Source organism: Gossypium raimondii, chromosome 7 (genome assembly GCF_025698545.1).
Source record: "Gossypium raimondii isolate GPD5lz chromosome 7, ASM2569854v1, whole genome shotgun sequence".
NCBI classification, from domain to species: domain Eukaryota; kingdom Viridiplantae; phylum Streptophyta; class Magnoliopsida; order Malvales; family Malvaceae; genus Gossypium; species Gossypium raimondii.
In genome coordinates, this window is record NC_068571.1 from 29,565,797 (window position 1) to 29,584,257 (window position 18,461).

Here is an 18,461-nt window from a genome sequence, read left to right on the forward strand (position 1 = left end):
AAATGGGCAATTAAGCCACATTTGGAGGTTGAGGCGGCATAAGATTGTAAAATCTTAGATTTTTATATTATTTATGTATATAAATATATAAATTAATTATAAAATATATTATTAAATAACTATATTATAAATATTATATTAAGAAATAAATTAAATAAAGACAAATGTATGGTGATAATTTAATACAAGTGTATTAATAAAATACATAAATTTGTAATACTTATATTTAATTACTAAATAGATATTTGTTTTAATTATTATTATATTAAAGTAATTAAATTAGTGAACAAATAAAAGAAAACAAAAAGAAAGAAAGAACGGAATTCGAAACAGAGCAAGAAAAGAAAGAAAGAAAAGAAAAGGAAAAACTAAAGGTTTAAGGTTTAAAGCTTTGATTGGTAAGTCAATTAAGCCCTTTTATTTAGTTTTGATGATTTAGAAGCTTTAAAACAAAGTTTTGATGGAATTAAGTTGATATTTTGTAAGTTCATAGGTTTTAAGCATGGTTCATGTTGAATAAATTGTTGAATTAGGGATTTAATTGAATGAATTTTAAGTTAGAATTGATGAAGTGATTAAATTGTAAAGTAAGCTATAAGTTTTATGTTGTAGGGACTAAATTGAGGAAAATTCGAAATTAGTGAAAATGCTGAAAAATTAGTAGATAAATTTGAGTTTAGAAGAAATTTGAATAGAAATAGAGTGTGAATTAAATTAGAAAAGTAAATAAGTTTAGTTAGGATTAAATTGGAATTAAAGTATAAATTAGATAGAAATTCTATTATTATTATTATAAATTAATGTTGTAATTAATAGTGTAAATTATTATTTTCGTAGCTAACACGGAACTCGAGGCATCGGCACACAAACAAAAAGAGAAGGTTATTGAGGAATAATCGAGCAAATTCGGGTTTTTATTACTATAATTCAAATTATTTATTATTTTAATGTTAAATTTAAATTATAAGTATGGTAAGCAAATAATAAGGTAAGTATTATTATTAAGTTGAAAGAAATTCAATTGAATAATGGATATATGTGTGGAATTGAAATGAATATTGACTTGAAAATGGAAAAGTAAAATTTAAATGAAATGTGAATTTTAAAAGTATGTGTTGGTATTGAATTGTGTTTTGATTAGTGAATGAAAAAGTATAATTGATATTGAAAATGAATTATTGAAATAAAGGTGAAAATTGGATTGTGAAATTGAAATAACCTATTAACTAGTCAGACTGAGTCGGATATAATTGGCATGCCATAGGATTTGGAAGAGTACGGGATTTATCGGCTTTGCCGATCAGGCACTTTATGTGTCGTATCTCAGGCACTTTATGTGTCGTATCAGGCACCTCGTGTGTCGTTTGTGCACTTATGTGTCGATATCTTGATCGTGTACTATGTACCGCTTTAGGCACAATATGCCGTACTGGTGTGTTTGGGTTGGAATCTGTGTATCCGTCAAAGTCCAGATTGTTAATAGGGTGAATAATTGAAATGAGAAAATCAAATGAATTTGTTACATGTGATATGTGATTGAAATTGAAGAATAGTTATATATTTTATTGTTATTGTTAATTGATGATAGTTTAAGAATTAATTGATAATTAAGAAGATGGATAGTTACATGCTTGGTAATTCTATTTCTTTTTTGCTATTATAATTTGAATTATGGTAATACCATTGAGTATAAAATACTTAGCGTATGGTTGTTTCCGTGCGCAGGTTAAAAAGGAGTCAGAGTCTCGGTTCAACATCCAGGACAATCCCGACTCCGACATAAAGATTTCGGTGATGTTTTCTTCCTTAAATGAAAGTGGTATGTACATAAGAATTATAATGATTATTTTGGTATGTTATATAATTTTGTTGTAAAAAAAAGTATTTGATGTTTTGATGATTATATTAGTAAAATGGTAAAATTTATTTATAGCATTGGTATCGAATTGAAATGGCTTGATTAGTTTTATGAATTAATTAGAAATGATAATAGGATTTTCATTAATTAAGTTGTTATGTCAATATGTCAAGTATAATTTAAGTATATAAATGTATTGGTTGAATTACTGGGATTGGTTTGGTTGCGATTTAAAATTTGCAGGGGGTTTTATGTAAAAATAAGCAGAAATGCTGCCGAAATTTATAAAAAAAATGAATGAAGTCAATTAGTAAAATTTATATGAATTTATGATTTATTTTAATATGTTGGTTATTTATTGAAGAATTATTTGTAAATTGTTTGATATGTTCGGTAATGCCTCGTAACCCTGTTCTGACGACGGTTTGAGGTTAAGGGGTGTTACAGGTAAGGTCCTTCGAGATGACACCTCTAAAGATGTCTAATGTGTAAGAGCATAACTATGCTATGGAAAATGGAATAGTCAACCGGGACAGTAAGCACGAGTAACATCCACCAGGACTGAAGGTGTGATAAATCCCACCAGGACAGAAGACAGGGGAACGTCCGCCAAGACATTTAATACGAAGAAAAAGAGTGAGATACCATAACTCTGCTATGGCATCATGAAGAATTAACCGGTAAGGTGAACATAAGAATCATAAGGCATAAGATCCTAACTCGGTGATGGATTGGTAAAGGTTGCGAAGTTGGAATGAACTCTAAGGCTGACAGAATAAGGTGAACCCCCTTATGAGGATTTACCATGTAAATTATGAAGTACACGCGGGTATGAGGTTACAGATCTTAACGAATAATCCTGTAATGGAGGATGTACTAGATGAGGGAACGAAACTTAAGGGTTTGGGGATAAAAGGGAAACTAGAGGCGGCTAAGCCCGCCGAGGTCATACGGGGGCTAAATCACTCGTGCTAGCAAAAAAGAGAGTCCACTAAGGACTAACCATGGCAGGCAGTTTGCCAGGAAATAGGGAGGATAAGAATTTGAAAACCAAAGAAGTAAATGTCAGCTAACCAATGATCGACATTGGGTCTCTCTATTGTAAAAATTTGGTTTGAGAGGAAAATTAAAATTTTTAAAACTGAATCGGTTTGTGATATTTATAGAAATAAACCTTAACCAAATTCATACATGTGTTTTCGGCTTAATAAACATTCATTTTTACTAACTTTCAACCAAACGATCTTCTCTGCTATTCTCGTGCCACGAACTACTTCGAGTGTAGGCTTGAACCAATTGAATCAAAATACATAACTAGAAAAAGTTTTCTCTCCCTTTGGGGTGAAAGCAAAAATTCTCTCTTCTTTATAGAAACTAGTAGAATTGTTATTTAGGAAAAATATACTTAATAGTTAAGAACTAATTCTCTCTATTTTTTAGCAGAATAACAATCTCTCAAAAATTTTGTAAATAGCTCTACCGATGCCATCTATTTATAGGAGGAGAAAGTAGAGCTCTTGTTGAGTTGTAGTGGTTTATTTCAAATAGAAAAACTTCCTTCTTAGAGTAGGAGAGGGGTGGACGACACACCCTAGTATACCTCCGAAGGTTGCCGCCCCTTTCATATTACATCAGGTTTTTGGGACTCTCTCACATCGGGTCCAATTACGAGTACTTCTTGGGCCTTTTTGACTGAGAACTCTATAATTTGATCCAACCCGATTTAATTTTTTTATTTCCCAAAAAAAAGTTTAATATTTATATATAAAATAATTTTCTCATCCCTATTTTACCCTAACAAAATTTTGGTGATTTTACCCTCAATAAAATTTTGATGAATTTGCCCTGGTATTCGAGAAAATATGTTTAACGTTTCACAACTCAACATGTTCACTATGACCTAATGATTTATTTTCATTTTTTGGGCTTCGAAATAGTCCAAAAACATAAACTCATTCTTCTGATCATTTTTAAGTAATCCATATAAGATTGCAAATTTTCATTTCCATTTTTGGAAACCTACATTCATTTCCATATGATTCTATTTCTCCATTTCGAAGGTCATAATCATTCCTAAATGTTTCTCATTTCTTTTTTTCTATTCATTCTGTTCATTTCTATTCAAAACAAACAATTCATTTTTGGTTTCAACAAACTAGCAGAATGACCGATTGGACAGATGTAGTTGAGGCTCAAATGATTTATAATTAAGTTTCAGCTTTTCTCCTATTAATTATAAACTCATTTAGTTACAAAGTCATTCCACTATAGTATCATGACTAAGCTCTGCCAACGACATACGATTACAAAAGTGACTACTCAGTGCTCATCCAATGACCTTGTCATAAGTGTGTTACCCTCATAAGATATCCTTAATCTCTTTGGGATAAAATCTTTTCTCCTAATATGATCCTATTTTATCTCATGGTAACCATACATCTTCCTTCATGAAAAGTCAACCACTAGCAAATAGTGATCAAGTCATCCATCATAAAGACGGACGACCTGTGACCACGTTTACTTGTCATCAACCATGTAATGCCAATGAGAGAAAATCATATACTCATGTTTTGGGCTATGAATTCCACTGTTGTGAATAACGCTACATACTACAGAAGTTGTGCACCCAACGCACTAGCTTTCGGTTTCTTATCTATTTTAACTTAGGTTTTTACTTACGTCAAAGTGTATGAGTCACGCATACATAGCCCACCATCCACTCAGGATTTAGGTATGCCTCACTATGAATGTTACAAGTGAATAAATCCATAAAAGATTTTAGGATCTATTCTACTTGGGTCATTGTAACACCCCTAACCCGTTTCCATCATTGGAATAGGGTTACGGAGCATTACCGTACAATCAGGAACATTTAAACTTTAAATCATTCAATAATTTAATTGTCGAAACCATTTTTTATTTGAAAAACAGGAATCGACTTTGAAAATGAAAATGGAGTCGCCACCAACCCTTTTTCGAGGTGCGATCGGGTCACCTTGAGATTTTAATAAAACATATTGATTTACTAAAATATCGATTTAGGTCTTTGAAACGTGAGAAAACAGGTTCGGGAGTCAGTTACGTTCGAGGAAGGGTCAGCACCCTCGCGACGCCCAAAAATTGGCACCGAATTGATTGCTTAATTTCTTAATATTGAAATTTTGAAAAGATACGAAAATACGATCCTTTGAAAAGAAATTTTGAATAAATCAAATTGAGTGATAAGACGCACTCATTTCAAAGAAATAAGTTATCACACTCAGTAAGTTAGGGTGCAATAATTTAATCTTCAAAATTAAGTGTATCTTTTAACTTTTAAAACTCATGCATTTTGAGAAGGATACTTGGTTATTTAGGTCAAATGAAAAATTAGAACACAATAAGTTATGGTTCAATTTCTCGAAATTCCAAAACACCGAATATTGCCTTTATTTTAAAAACCCTTAATTCGAGATAGCAAAATTGTCAGATCTAGTGAGTTAGGGTCCGACATTTCGAAATTCTGAAAAACTTTATTTAGAAATTGAATAATTTTATTGTAAAATAAATACTTGACTATCTAAATTCATCGTAAAGAATTGAAGCCCAGTAAGTTAGGGCACAATCCTCTCGAAAATCATGAACACCGAATATTTTGAAAATTTATGAAAATAAAATGATTTTAATGCTTTAATGAAACACCATTTTAAAACAAATGTAATATGATTGAATATCAATGTATGATGTAAAAGATAGTTAAATAAGCAAAAAATAAATAAATACAAATAAGAATAGCAACAATAATGTTAATCACATTATATAAATATCAATATCAAAACTAAAACTAAATAAATCTATCATCTATTTTAAAAGATATACTAAGACAAAAAATATGATAAATATGTTCTATGTATAAAAATTTTACAATAAATTACATACAGACTTCAAAATAGACTTAAGGAAAAAACTATTAAAAATGAATTGAAATAAATTCAAACAAAGCATATACATATATATATATATATATATAATAGTAATAATACATATATACTAATATACATGAAAAATGGGGTATATAACGTACATTAGTAAATTTTAAAAGAAAATAATTACATATGAATAAAATAATTTAAAATACCTATTCAAATATATTAAAACACTTAAAATTAATAATCATAATAAAATCAAAACATTAATATATATACTTGAAAAGAATAATTTAATAAGTTATATATATAAGAACAATTGTATTTCTAAAAAATATTATTATGTAAACATTTAACATATAGAAATATATAAAAAGAATTTTAAATTATAACATAAAATAAAACATTTAAATATATACAAATTACATCAAATTCTCATAAAACATATATACTAATAAGTAATTTATCAAATAATAACATGTCAAGTTTGAAAATAAAAGTATATAATAGACCTTTTAAAAAAATAATGTATGATAAATTTAAAGCATGTTAATTTGAAATATTAAAATAATACTAAAATAAATAATAAATATGTCAAAATAAGAGCTAATTTAATTTGAAATTAAGTTAATAAAAGTTTAATTAAAGTTGAAACATCATTAGAGGAAAAAAAACAAAATGAAATAAAATAATCGATCAAAGATTAAGTTGAAATAAAAACAAAATTAAACAGGCAGCCAATATAAATATAAAACAAAAGAAGAATCAAATTTGTATTTTATTAAAAATCGAGGGACTAAAACAGAAAATAAACGCACAAGTTTCATAATCAAGTCAGATCACAGGAAACAGCGCCGTTTTTGTCTCCTCAATTGACGGAGGACGAAATTGAAAACAAGATCAAATTAAGTGGAAAAATTAAAAAAACAAAAAGGATTAAATTCAAACAAATCGAGAAAAGAGAAGGACTAAGCACACAAATAGGCCATTGAAACAAAACGCGCAAATTTTCCCCCGGTTAAGTCGGGTCGCACACGGTTGAGCATATACGACGCCATTTTGGGGCCACTGATGCAAGCCCTAAATGATGCCGTTTCTTTTGCTGTACAAAACCTATTTTGAAACCCTAAGTTAGCAGCCGCCAGTGAATCAACAAAATCAAATGCCTCTGCCTCAAAATCATGCTCTCAAACTGGCCATTCTAAGATCCCTCACTCGATCTCCGATTGCAACGGAGTAAGCAAGGAATCGATCGCCAGGTAAACTCCTTGTTCTCTCACCTCTCTTTCTCTTTTATTTTAGTACCATTAATGAACAAAATGAGTAAAGAAAAAACAAAGAAAAGCGAATAAAAGTTTAAAATCACCTCTTTTTCAAAACTGCTATTCAATTTCCTTTCCTCCTATTTGTATTCTTTTCTCCTTTTTTATTCATTTGGAGATCCCTTTTTACAGAAAATGAATCGGCTTTTTATAGCCAAAAATCTATCAATTTACAGCAAAATAAAAATAATAAAACAAATAATCCTCTACTTAATCGCTGGCCTTTCTGTTATTGCTTCTAGTGCGTTCTCTTTTGCTGTTACTGGTTTGTTGTGATGCAGGTAGACGCCAGCTAGAGGCGCACGTGGAAGGTGCGGCACGTGCGAGAGACGGACGGAGGCGATGGTGGCTGAAACTGTTGCAGCGGCTTAGGGTTCTTTTGTTTTCTTTTTCTGGTTATCTTGTTGGGCTAGGGTAAATCTTAGGTTTTGGGGCTGTAATTAGGTAGTTGGGTTAATAATTGGATTTATGATATTGGGGCTTAGTGGGTCTGATGTATTTTGGGTTTGGATAAATTAATTGGGCCTACTGTTGTAATAAAAACTGGACATTTATTTGGTTTTTTTATTTTGTTTTAATTTGGTGTTTATTTATCTATGATTTTGGGCCCGGGCGGAAATTGGGTATTACATTAATCATAACATAAATCATTCATAAACATGATAATGTCTCTAAGTCGAGCCCTCTAGGCCCTAAAAATAACCTAGAAACAATTCGGGACCAATTGGAAACAATTTAGAAAATTTGGGAAAAAGTAGCAAAATTAGAAAACAGAGGTCACACGGTAGTGTGCCTCACACGGCTAAGACACATGCCCATGTCTCAGGCCGTGTAACCTTCGAACTAGGGACACACCGCTGTGTCCCATCCCGTGTCCTCACCCATATAACTCTTTGAGTATGGTCACACGACCGTGTCACACTCCCGTGTGCCAGGCTGTGTGTTAGGCCATGTGACTCACTGACTTGCATACAAAAGAACCCTCAAATGACACACGACTGTGTCGCTAGGCTATGTGTCCCACACAGCTGAGTCACACGCCCATGTCTTAGGTCGTGTAGACCCAAAATTCACCTAAAATCAAACCATTTCCAATACCATTTCATGCACAATCATTCAACCCATTTAAGCACACTTTAAAGAGATTTAAGCATCATCAAAACACACATTAAAATGCCAATTTCAATATCCTAATTAAAATAGGAAATATGCCATTCAAAGGCACCACATTCAACAGTCAAACATCATCTACTTATACATGTTCATTAGCCTAGTTCCATGCATATGTCATAATAGCTTACCAAAATTCGGTTAATTTCATTTTTCGATTTCAAGATTTGATTACATTGTTTCGTCCAATGGAATTCTAGTAAAATGGACTCGGATACGTGAGTGAACTAAACCACACCAAGATGGCTCATATGAGATTAAAGTAGACCATACCAAGACACTAAAGTGCAAAGCCTATAGGCATCAAATGTTTAAACAATTTCAATTACATCCCTCCATCACACCAAGGTCTCCGTAAAGACAAAGAATAGTCGATATTATTTTTAAAAATAAATTTATTATTTATATTTGTTTTTAAACTCTTCAATATTTTTTGTTTTACATCAATAACTATGTATTATCTTATTATTAACTGATGATGCATGAGTTTGGCACACTAGTCGTACATAAAATTTTCTTCCAAAAACAATTATTTTTAGTTTTTTTAATTTAAATTTATAGTGGTAAATCTTCAAGAAATAGAAATAATAAAACTTTGAAAGTAAATAAGCGAACTGATACAAATTGGTTGAACCGAGCTAAAATCGATTGAATTAGCAATTGAACTGATTTCAAATTGGCTTGACGAATTGGTTTCCAAAGCAACTAGTCCAACAAATTCAAAGAAAATAAAATATTAAAAATAAAAATATTAAAAAATTCTAAAAATTGGTTCAACTAGTTTTTTAACTTGGTTTCAAACTGTCTGTACCGGTTCACTAACTAATCAACCAATTTTTAAAAGTTTTAACCTATTTTTTCCCTCAACATTTACAATTTTTGGTCAAGTTGGTTCTTACCCTTTAAAATTATGTAAAAAATTTCATATTTACAAAAAAAAAATAGTAAATTATATATATATATTTAAATATGAAAAAACAAGAACTCTTTATAAAAAAATAAAAATTATCTTTTTAAATATATAAAATTCAATGTTATCTAAATCAAACTAGATCAGGTGGATCAAGAATTGGTTGGGGTATTGTCCGATGAGAGGTAAAAACCTGGTTGACCTATGAATCGGTACGAACTTGCTGTACCAAGCTAAACAAACCAATTGAATTGGCAGTTGAACCAATTTTTATAATTTTTTATTTTTTATTTAAATATTTTATTTTCTTTGAATTGGTCAGATCAGTTATTCTGGGAACCAATTGATTAGACTAATTCAAATTTAGTTCAATAGATTTTTAGCTCGGTTCAATCAATCCATATCGGTTCTCAGATTAATCGATTTTTTTCCTCTCATCGAACCGATACTCCAACCGGTTCTTAGTCTAATTGGTATGATTAGATAATATTGAATGTTAGAATTTTTATATTTTTTTATATTTCGAATTTTAAAGAGTTTTATTTTTTCATATTTTTATTTTTAAAATTTTTTTATTTAAAATATGAAAAAAAAGAAATTTTAAAATTTTCAAAAAATTTTATGGGTTTTAAAGGGTAAGGACAAAATTGGCAAAAACTGTAAATGTTGAGAGCTAAAAAAATTATTTTGCCTTTGACACCATTAACTTTAATGACAAACTTGAATAGAGGGGCCAAGATTTTTAAACAAAAAAAAAAGTACGAAGATTCAATCTCTCAAAATTAAAGTATAAAAACTAAATGTTAAAATTTGAAATAGTACAAGGACCTTTGGAATAAATAAAACAAAACAAAAATATCAAAATAAACAGTCTTTCATCTCCCTTCTTGTTTCATTTTTCATTTTCTTTCAATTTAGTTCCTCCTACTAAGGGTGAGCGTTCAATCGAGTAGAATTGAATAGAGTGAAAAAAATTTTGAGTTAATCGAGTTCACAAGTCCTATTTTATCATCCTAACTTAATTTGAAATTTTTTCGAATTGAGTAAAATTTAAAAATTAAATATATCAAATAAAAATATTGTTACAAGATAATTAATTTCATGTTAGAGCACATAAATTTGAAACCATATATATTTAAAAAATTTTAAAGCAAACAAAAAAAATACTTGAGTATGATAAATTTGAATCATTAATTAGGTCCCCAAATTATTAATTTAGAAAATTTTAAATTTTTAAATTTTTTATATATATTTTAGAATTTTTTAAAAATTTATTTTTTTAAAAAATATAAATTTTAAATTTTTTATAAATATTTTGAATTTTAAAATTATTTTGATTTTTTTTTGTATTTTTCGTTGAGAGAGACCAATTTGCTTATTTTCAAAGTTGACAGGGACCAAAAGAGTATTTACACCAATCTGTTATTCGAATTATTCAAATTGTGAAATTCAACTCAACTCAAACTCGAAACTTGAATCAGTTATTCGAGTTGACTCGAATAAGTTGATTCGATTAACTCGAAATTTGAATTTTTATTTTATTTTTTCGAATCAAATTGAGTTTTGCTCACCCCTACCTCTTACCATTTTCACCTCTCTTAAACTTTAACTTCTAAATTTTCACCATAGATATTAGTGAAATCACAATAGTAACTTCATGGCAAGCTAAATTTTATGTAGAGCTAGCTAGAATACATATTTGAGGAGAGAGAAAAGAGAAGTTAATGATTCAAAAGGTTAAGGTAAGGATGATAAGATTTCCTTAAGGGGTTTCATGTTTATTTCATTTAAAATGCATGAAATAGTATGAGATTTTTGTTTTGATATTCAATGTTTGTATATGTGTTGTGTTAATGAAGAGAAGGAGAAGAAGAGTTAACATCAAGTTTGTTAAGTATGACTCCTATTTCAGTCAAATTTGAGAAATAATCTTCTAGTTAAACTTTGTTTATTTGTTTCAATCAAACACTGATTAGTTTAGATTATTTTACTATTATTTGATATATGAATTAGGCCTATAAATAGGCTCTTTTACAACCTTAGAAAATACACCATTAGATATTAGAACTCATAACACATTTAGAGGATTTTGTGTTTACGTTTTGAGGGTTTTTTGTTTTCAGGTTTTCGGGGTTTAGTTTTTATTTCCATCTTTTTGTACTATTCGTTTCTTTTGCCATTGTAGTAAAATTATCTTTGCCCGTGGTTTTTTTATCCTCTTTGGAGGAGTTTTTCCATATTAAATTTGCGTTTTCAATTTCTCAATTTCTTTTGCTATTTTTACTTGTTCCTTACTTAATCGGGTCAATCTCTAACAAAGTTGGTGATAAAAGCAAAGAAATAACAAGGAGTGAAGGAAGTAAGAAGAAGGTAGGGTTTATTCCAAGCAATTTTGTTTTAAGAATATCAAGAATTTTACTTTATCTAATTTAAACCCTAAACAAGAATATGATAATTTGGTTTAATAACATTTATGAGATATATTTGCAGTTGAAAATGATGATATGTATTTTGGAAATTATTTGAAAGTAAAATGGTATTTCTACAATGAATTGAAAAGTGTATGTGTAGTGAAATTAGAGAAATGACTAGATTGCAAAGAGTGTAAAAGTTAGATAGGTGAAATTGATATTGACATGAAGTAATTAAGTGAAGTATTGAATGTTGACAAAATAGATGTCAAGTGAAATTTGATGAATGATTGATTTTATATGGATAAGGACTAATTTGTAAAAATAGGAAAATTTGAATTGTCTTCTATGTTGAGAAAATGTAAATAAATTGGATATTTTAAATGCCCAAGTAGACAAAATGAGAACTAGTAGGATATAAACGACATGCCATTAGGAAAATTTCAATGCGTGCAAGTGATTGTGGCACTATGGTGCAAGTGATGATGACACTACGTTGCAAGTGTTTATGGAACTTCAGTGCAAAGTGACATCCGTACATCCGTGCAAATAATAGTGACACTCCGGTGAAAATTACCGACAATTCCGCATATCATATATGTTCTATTGAGTCTACATTTTTGAAACAGAATTACAAGGTAAGTGAACTTAAAAATGACATTGGTAAGTAGCTTGTCACTTGTTGAATTAGTACCTTACTATAGTTATTATATAAACAAATTGTGTATGATGATAGTGATTCATGATAGTTATATATATGTTTATATATGTGTATGTGTAATGAATTAATTTCAAATGCAAAGTTTAATTCTTGATATGCTTACTAAGCTCTCGTGAACTTAATGCATTTCTTTCAAACGCGTAGGTGAAGATCGTTTGAAGCTTTAGAGTGAAGATCGATTCCAACTCATCTCATCACAAATCAAGCTTGGAAGAGTGTATGAATTCTAATTTTTTGGCTATAGCTTTTGGCATGTACATAGGAATATGTTAAGTATGTTTGTGGATGAATTCAATGGAAGAAATTGATGGCTTTTTATTTTCTTTGTAAATTTTGTACCATGGATATGTTTGATGTTGTTTTAAGTTGAATGTTAAATTGGGTAATGTTTAAGGTTGGAATTTGGCTTAAAAGAATGCTATGTTGGTTGAATTGGTTGATAGGAGCAATGTTGTGGAGTTATGAATTAAAATTGCATAAGTGATAGAAAGTAAAATGCTTAAGTTTTCAAAGTGCAGGATTGAGATACGGCATGGTACCATCGTGAGGTTGTGATGAGCTCAATTCAGAGAGTGACATTGCGACATGGAATCCATAAAGTTGCGACAAGCACTCGATAGTTTGAACTTTACAATTTGGTCCCTAAACGACCTCCGTTCACCTTAGGAGCTTTCATAAGCTCATTTTAAGCTCAAATAAATGTCTAAATCATATTTTAAGCTTAACTACTTGAATTAAAAAATTGTTAAATTGATTTGGAGTGATCGTAGTTACTTCAGTAATGAATGTGACATCTCAGTATCATGACTCGACAAACGGGTCGAGTAAGGGGTGTTACAAACGAAACTGATTTTTTTAGCTTGGTTTGACAAGTCCGTATCTGTTCGCAGGTCAACTAGTTTTTTACCTCTCATCGGACCGGTACTCTAGCCGGTTCTTAATCCAACCAATTCGGTCTGGCTAAGATAACATTGGATTTTTATATCATTTAAAAAATATTTTTTATTTTTGAAATTTAAAGAGTTCCTATTTTTCAAAATTTTTTAAAAATATATATAATTTGCTAATTTTTTTTTTAATATGAAAAAATATTTTTTTTAAAAATTGCATACTTTTAAAGGATAATGACCAAATTGAGAAAAAACTATAAATGTTGAGGGTTGTAATAGTTTAAAATTTTTAAAAACTAGTTGACCCACAAACTGGCACAAATAATTTAAACCGGGCTAAAAAATCAATTGAACCGATTTTTATAATTTTTATAATATTTTTATTTTTAATAATTTATTTGCTTTGAATCGATCGAACCAGTTGTTTCAGAACCAATTAGTTAGACCAATTCAAAATTGGTTCAACTGTCGATTCAATTGATTGTTAACTCGGCTTAACCAGCCTGTACCGATTCATATCGATTCTCAATGCAACCAATCAATTTAGATAACAATGAATTTTGGAATTTTTATATTTTTAAAATATTTTTCATTTTTTTTGAATTTTAAGGAGTTTTTTTATAATTTTTTATTTTAAAAAAATATAATTTTTTAAGCTTTAAGTTTTTATTTAAAATATGATTTTTTTAAAAATTTTATGTACTTTTAAAGGACAAAGATCAAATTAACAAAAATTATAATTGTTGAGGGCTTAAAAGTTATTCTATCTTTAACGAAAAAATTAAATGGAGGAATCAATATTTTAAAATTAAAAAAAATACGAAAATTTAATCTCTCAAAATTAAAGTATAAAGACTAAATCTAAAAAAAAAAAAATAGAGAAACCTTTTGCACATTTAAACCTTTTAGGCTTATCTTGTTGATAAAAGCTTAATTGAGCTGTCAAAATTTTGCGCCAAACGTCCCCCGTAAGGCAGTTGTAGGTTACGTGGGGATTTGGTTTATTTGGACTATGATTAGATACCACAACTTCGTTCGAAATATAAGGAGCCTTTTCTAGGAACTTTTGCATTTTAAGGATTGTCTATGTATCTCTAAAAACATATGAAAACATTTTTCTCTTCTTTAATTTATTATATCATCAGCTTTTCAGACTTCAAACCAGACAGGGTCTTTCTACTCAACATCATCAATGGCAGAAGCAACCAAGAGGTACTACTTTTTTCTTCAAATTCCGTGCTGCTACTGTCTGTTTTTTGGTTGGTGGGCTGGGTTATGTGGATATGGAGTTGGATTTTGTTGTATGTAAACTACAAAATAGGGTGAATTAAGACGCATCAGAGCTTATGTTTTAAGACGTTTAGTATTTTGATAGGAAAAAAAAGGAAGCTTGAAAATACATGTAAAATAGGTCATTGAGAAGATGTTAAAATTTAGCTGCCTAAATTTGAATACTACTCCATAATTGGCTAATTCAAAATTTCCTATTATTTAGGGATGTTAGCAACCCATTTCTTATGTGTTTTCTTGAATGGTGTAAAACGGTAGATTAAAAGTTAAAAAGCTTTGAAATGCATTAAATTTTAATTAAAAGTTAAACACTTCAAAAATATTTTAAATTTTTATGTTTGGGATGAGTTTTGACCATCATTCATTCTAAACTTAAATTTTTTAAAAATAATTACTAAAATTTATAAAAATATTGAGTAAAACTCAAAAGTTCAAAAATAAAATTATAAAAATCATTTAAAATTTAAGTCCAGAATATGGACATTATAAATTCAATTAATATATAAAATTTAAAAAATATTGTTCTTTAACAACTTGAGATGTGTATCAATGTTTTGACTGCACTTATATCTTTTAGGCTATATAAAATGATTTAGAGAAAAATATATATCTTTTTATTATTAAATTTAAAAAAGTGTTAAATGTAAAAATAATCAAATAATTTGAAGAATAAACAATTTAAAATTTATTAGATTAATATAATTTTAATAATTTTCAAAATTTTAATGAGCCAAAATTGGGGAAAACTTAAAAAGCAAACCCAAGAATAACATAAATATTGAAGAAGCTTCAAAAGATAAAAAAAAAAAAGACTTTAAAGTGTTGGGGATAATTAGAAAATTCCAAATATGGAGATTGAATGTGTTGAGGAAGCTCATAAAATGAAACTTTAAGAAATAAAATGAGGGTGTAATGTGTTGGTAAAGTTGAAGAAATCCAAAAACTGAAATGAGATTTTTGAGTTTAAGAAACCCAAAATGGAAAAAAGTAAGAAATTCAAAAATAGAATGAGAAATATTAAAAGATAAAGAATCCAAAGAAGAAGAAATAACTTTGAAAGATTTTAGCAATGGAGTTTTTTTATCAGTGCCCATATATGGCGCCAAATGTTGATTCATTTTTTTGTTAGACTTGTAGAATGGAGTGAGTTGAGCTCAGTATAAAACATGAGTGAGTTAAGAGATATCAAAACTTGTGCTCCAATATATTTTTCGATACTTAAATCAATGTTTTAGCATAGAGAGAAACAAATTTAAAAGCTATTGGATATTTGATGAAAAATGGATTGAGACAGAAAGCAAAAAAAACATATAAAAAATGAAGCAATCAAGTTATGATCTTCTTTTTCATTACTTGGCTTGTAGTTTTCATGTATAACCATGCTTAAATAAGCTGAAAATAATATTAAATAATTACAACTTGGCAAGTCTTGGAACTTGTACAGTACAACTTGCCACTCTATTGGCTGATTTTAGTCTAATCAGCAACCAAAACATTTTGTCAAAAAATATTATCGTTTCAGAGCAATTTGGCAAGTTGGCAACTTGCAGAGAAAGGGCTTGCGTCTAACAAAGCTCGCAACTTTGGTGAAATTACAATTTTGGATGAGCTCGTAGATGTGCGATTTGTGCTCACGGATGACTACTTTGCAACAAAAGTGATAATAGAGTAAAAATGTGTTTTTGTGTGTGGTCATAGGCTTAACATTTATAATAGATTTACGGGTTGCTAAGATCTAAATATTACTCTATGGTTTATGCAACTTTTCTTATTCTTTAACAATGTTGGCAGTACATTTATCATTTGTTTTCGTTACTTATTTAGCACCTTCTATTTATTGAAGAAAATGAATTCATTATGTGTCATTTGACAATATTTATGTTAAACAAATAAACTATTATCTTTGAGGTTTACATAGATATAGGTCCATTTTATTTGGGTATTAACTGCCTCCTCTTTGAACTAATGGTTTGAAATGAATTTGCTTATTTCAGGTATGCAGTTGTCACTGGGGCAAACAAGGGTGTTGGACTTGAAATATGTAAGCAATTAGCTCAAAATGGGATCATGGTGGTGTTAACAGCTAGAGATGAGAAAAGAGGTCTTGAAGCTCTTGAAAGTCTAAAACACTCTGGTCTCTCGGGTTATCTAGTTTTTCACCAGCTCGATGTAGCAGACCCTAAAAGCATTGCATCTCTGGCAGATTTTGTGAAGAAACAATTTGGGAAGTTGGATATCTTGGTACCAATTATCCAACTTAAATACCATAATTACCTGAACCCTAATTTTCTATGATAAGATTTTCTTAATAAATTAATCTTTTGCAGGTTAACAATGCTGGGATATTAGGTGCAACCTTTTCAATTGCTCCTGGTACTGAGGTGTGTTGGCTAAACTACCTTTATTAAGAAAGCATTTGTCAGGACCTAACCTATTGGGTCATGGATACCTAATTGTCTTATTATTTCTCTTTAACTCAAAAGGAGATGGTGGTTAAGAACTCTATGTTGGCATTAAAGGTTTAGGATTCAAGTTTTGGCTATGACATCCCTCTCAATTTGTAATGTACTATTAAACATGCATTGAATGTTAATAGATGAAAAAAATAATGGAGTGGAATCAAACCCGTCTTCGTGCATATGAGGGTGGTAAAAACCCGTCTTCGTACATATGAGAGTGGTAAAACTTTGATAGATTTATAGGTACTCGAAGAAACAATAAAGACGTAGTTGGATGGGATTGTGTCATGATAGCTTGTTACAAATGTAGGTAAATTCGCGTGATATATGGAGTAAAGCGACTGATGACAATTACGAGTTAGCCGAAGAATGCCTAAAAACAAACTACAATGGCGCTAAAAGAACTGCCGAAGCACTTATTCCATTGCTGCAACTATCCGACTTACCAAGGATTGTAAACGTTTCCTCCTCTATAGTCATGCTGAAGGTAGAATCCCGAGTTCCTGTAAAATCCCATTTCAGATCATAAGCTTCAAAAATGGTTGATGGAAAAGTTTCTTTGTTACAGGGTAAAGGTGAAAAGCTTAAAGGAGTGTTAACAGGTGTTACAACAGAGGAGAAACTGAATGACTTAATAACCGAGTATCTAAAAGATTTTAAGGAGGGTTTACATGGAAGTAAAGGATGGCCAACCTTCATCTCTGCCTATACTGTCTCAAAAGTAGCATTGAATGCTTATACAAGGATTCTGGCAAGCAAGTACCCAGATTTCTGCATCAACTCTGTTTGCCCTGGATATGCCAAAACTGATATAAACCTCAACACTGGTACAATAGCTGCTGAAGAAGGTGCTGTGACTCCTGTTAAGTTGGCACTCTTGCCTAAAGGTGGCCCTTCTGGTCTCTTTTTTGTGAAGGGTGAGCCTGCAACTCCGGAACCTTGATGATCGACACCACGACGACGGCAACAATGCAATCTCAACTTAGATGCAATGCAACAGTAAAATGACAATGGACAACAAATCTGGTTGCGAAATGCAAATTTGTTCTGTAAATTCCCACTTTATATCTGAAATTTTCTGTTATAAGTTGTAATATATGGGAATTGCCCAACTTTTGAACCTAAACACACACATATATATATATATATATATATATATGGCAATATTAGTTTTAGTTTTATCTCAAAGATGGTTGCTTTTAGTGGGAGTTGATTTTTATGAACAAAAGAGAAATTTCTGCAGGTCCTTTCCCGCTGCTAGAAATTGACATTTTTGCCCACACATGCCGGTTTTGTGCGGGTGTTGGACATCTAACAATAACTGTATTATTTAATTTAAAAATATTAGTTAAAATAAAAAAGAAATCGTATACATTCAAAAATAATTATAATTATTAATTAAAATAGGATTATTTAATAATTATAATTAATATTTGATGTTTTTAGATTTGGATTTCGAATTTTGGATGTTTTTATATTTATTTATATTTAATAATTATAATTAATATTTATTTTTTAAAATAAA

At 29.8% G+C, this 18,461-nt stretch overlaps 1 protein-coding gene and 1 long non-coding RNA gene across 2 annotated transcripts; one reads left to right on the plus strand and one right to left on the minus strand.

Annotated features, from left to right (window-relative positions):
- Positions 1-14,163: 14,163 nt before the first annotated feature.
- On the plus strand, positions 14,164-18,124 carry LOC105797205 ((+)-neomenthol dehydrogenase). The gene is made up of 5 exons (XM_012627160.2): positions 14,164-14,399; positions 16,472-16,718; positions 16,805-16,858; positions 17,247-17,423; positions 17,505-18,124. The coding sequence occupies exons 1-5, from the start codon at positions 14,380-14,382 to the stop codon at positions 17,877-17,879; spliced, it is 873 nt and encodes a 290-aa protein (XP_012482614.1). The 5' UTR covers positions 14,164-14,379; the 3' UTR covers positions 17,880-18,124.
- LOC105797215 (uncharacterized) lies at positions 17,087-17,778 on the minus strand. The gene is made up of 2 exons (XR_001134696.2): positions 17,630-17,778; positions 17,087-17,439 (listed from the first exon to the last, which is right to left on the minus strand). It is a non-coding gene; the product is annotated as an uncharacterized LOC105797215 (long non-coding RNA).
- Positions 18,125-18,461: the final 337 nt, after the last annotated feature.

What these genes read in the sequence shown, in the direction of transcription:
- LOC105797205 (XM_012627160.2), top strand. Translation starts at nt 14,380, where the DNA reads ATGGCAGAAGCAACCAAGAG. An exon ending in TTGGGAAGTTGGATATCTTG is followed by an intron (nt 16,719 to 16,804) that starts GTACCAATTATC and finishes AATCTTTTGCAG; the next exon opens with GTTAACAATGCTGGGATATT. An exon ending in CCTCTATAGTCATGCTGAAG is followed by an intron (nt 17,424 to 17,504) that starts GTAGAATCCCGA and finishes TCTTTGTTACAG; the next exon opens with GGTAAAGGTGAAAAGCTTAA.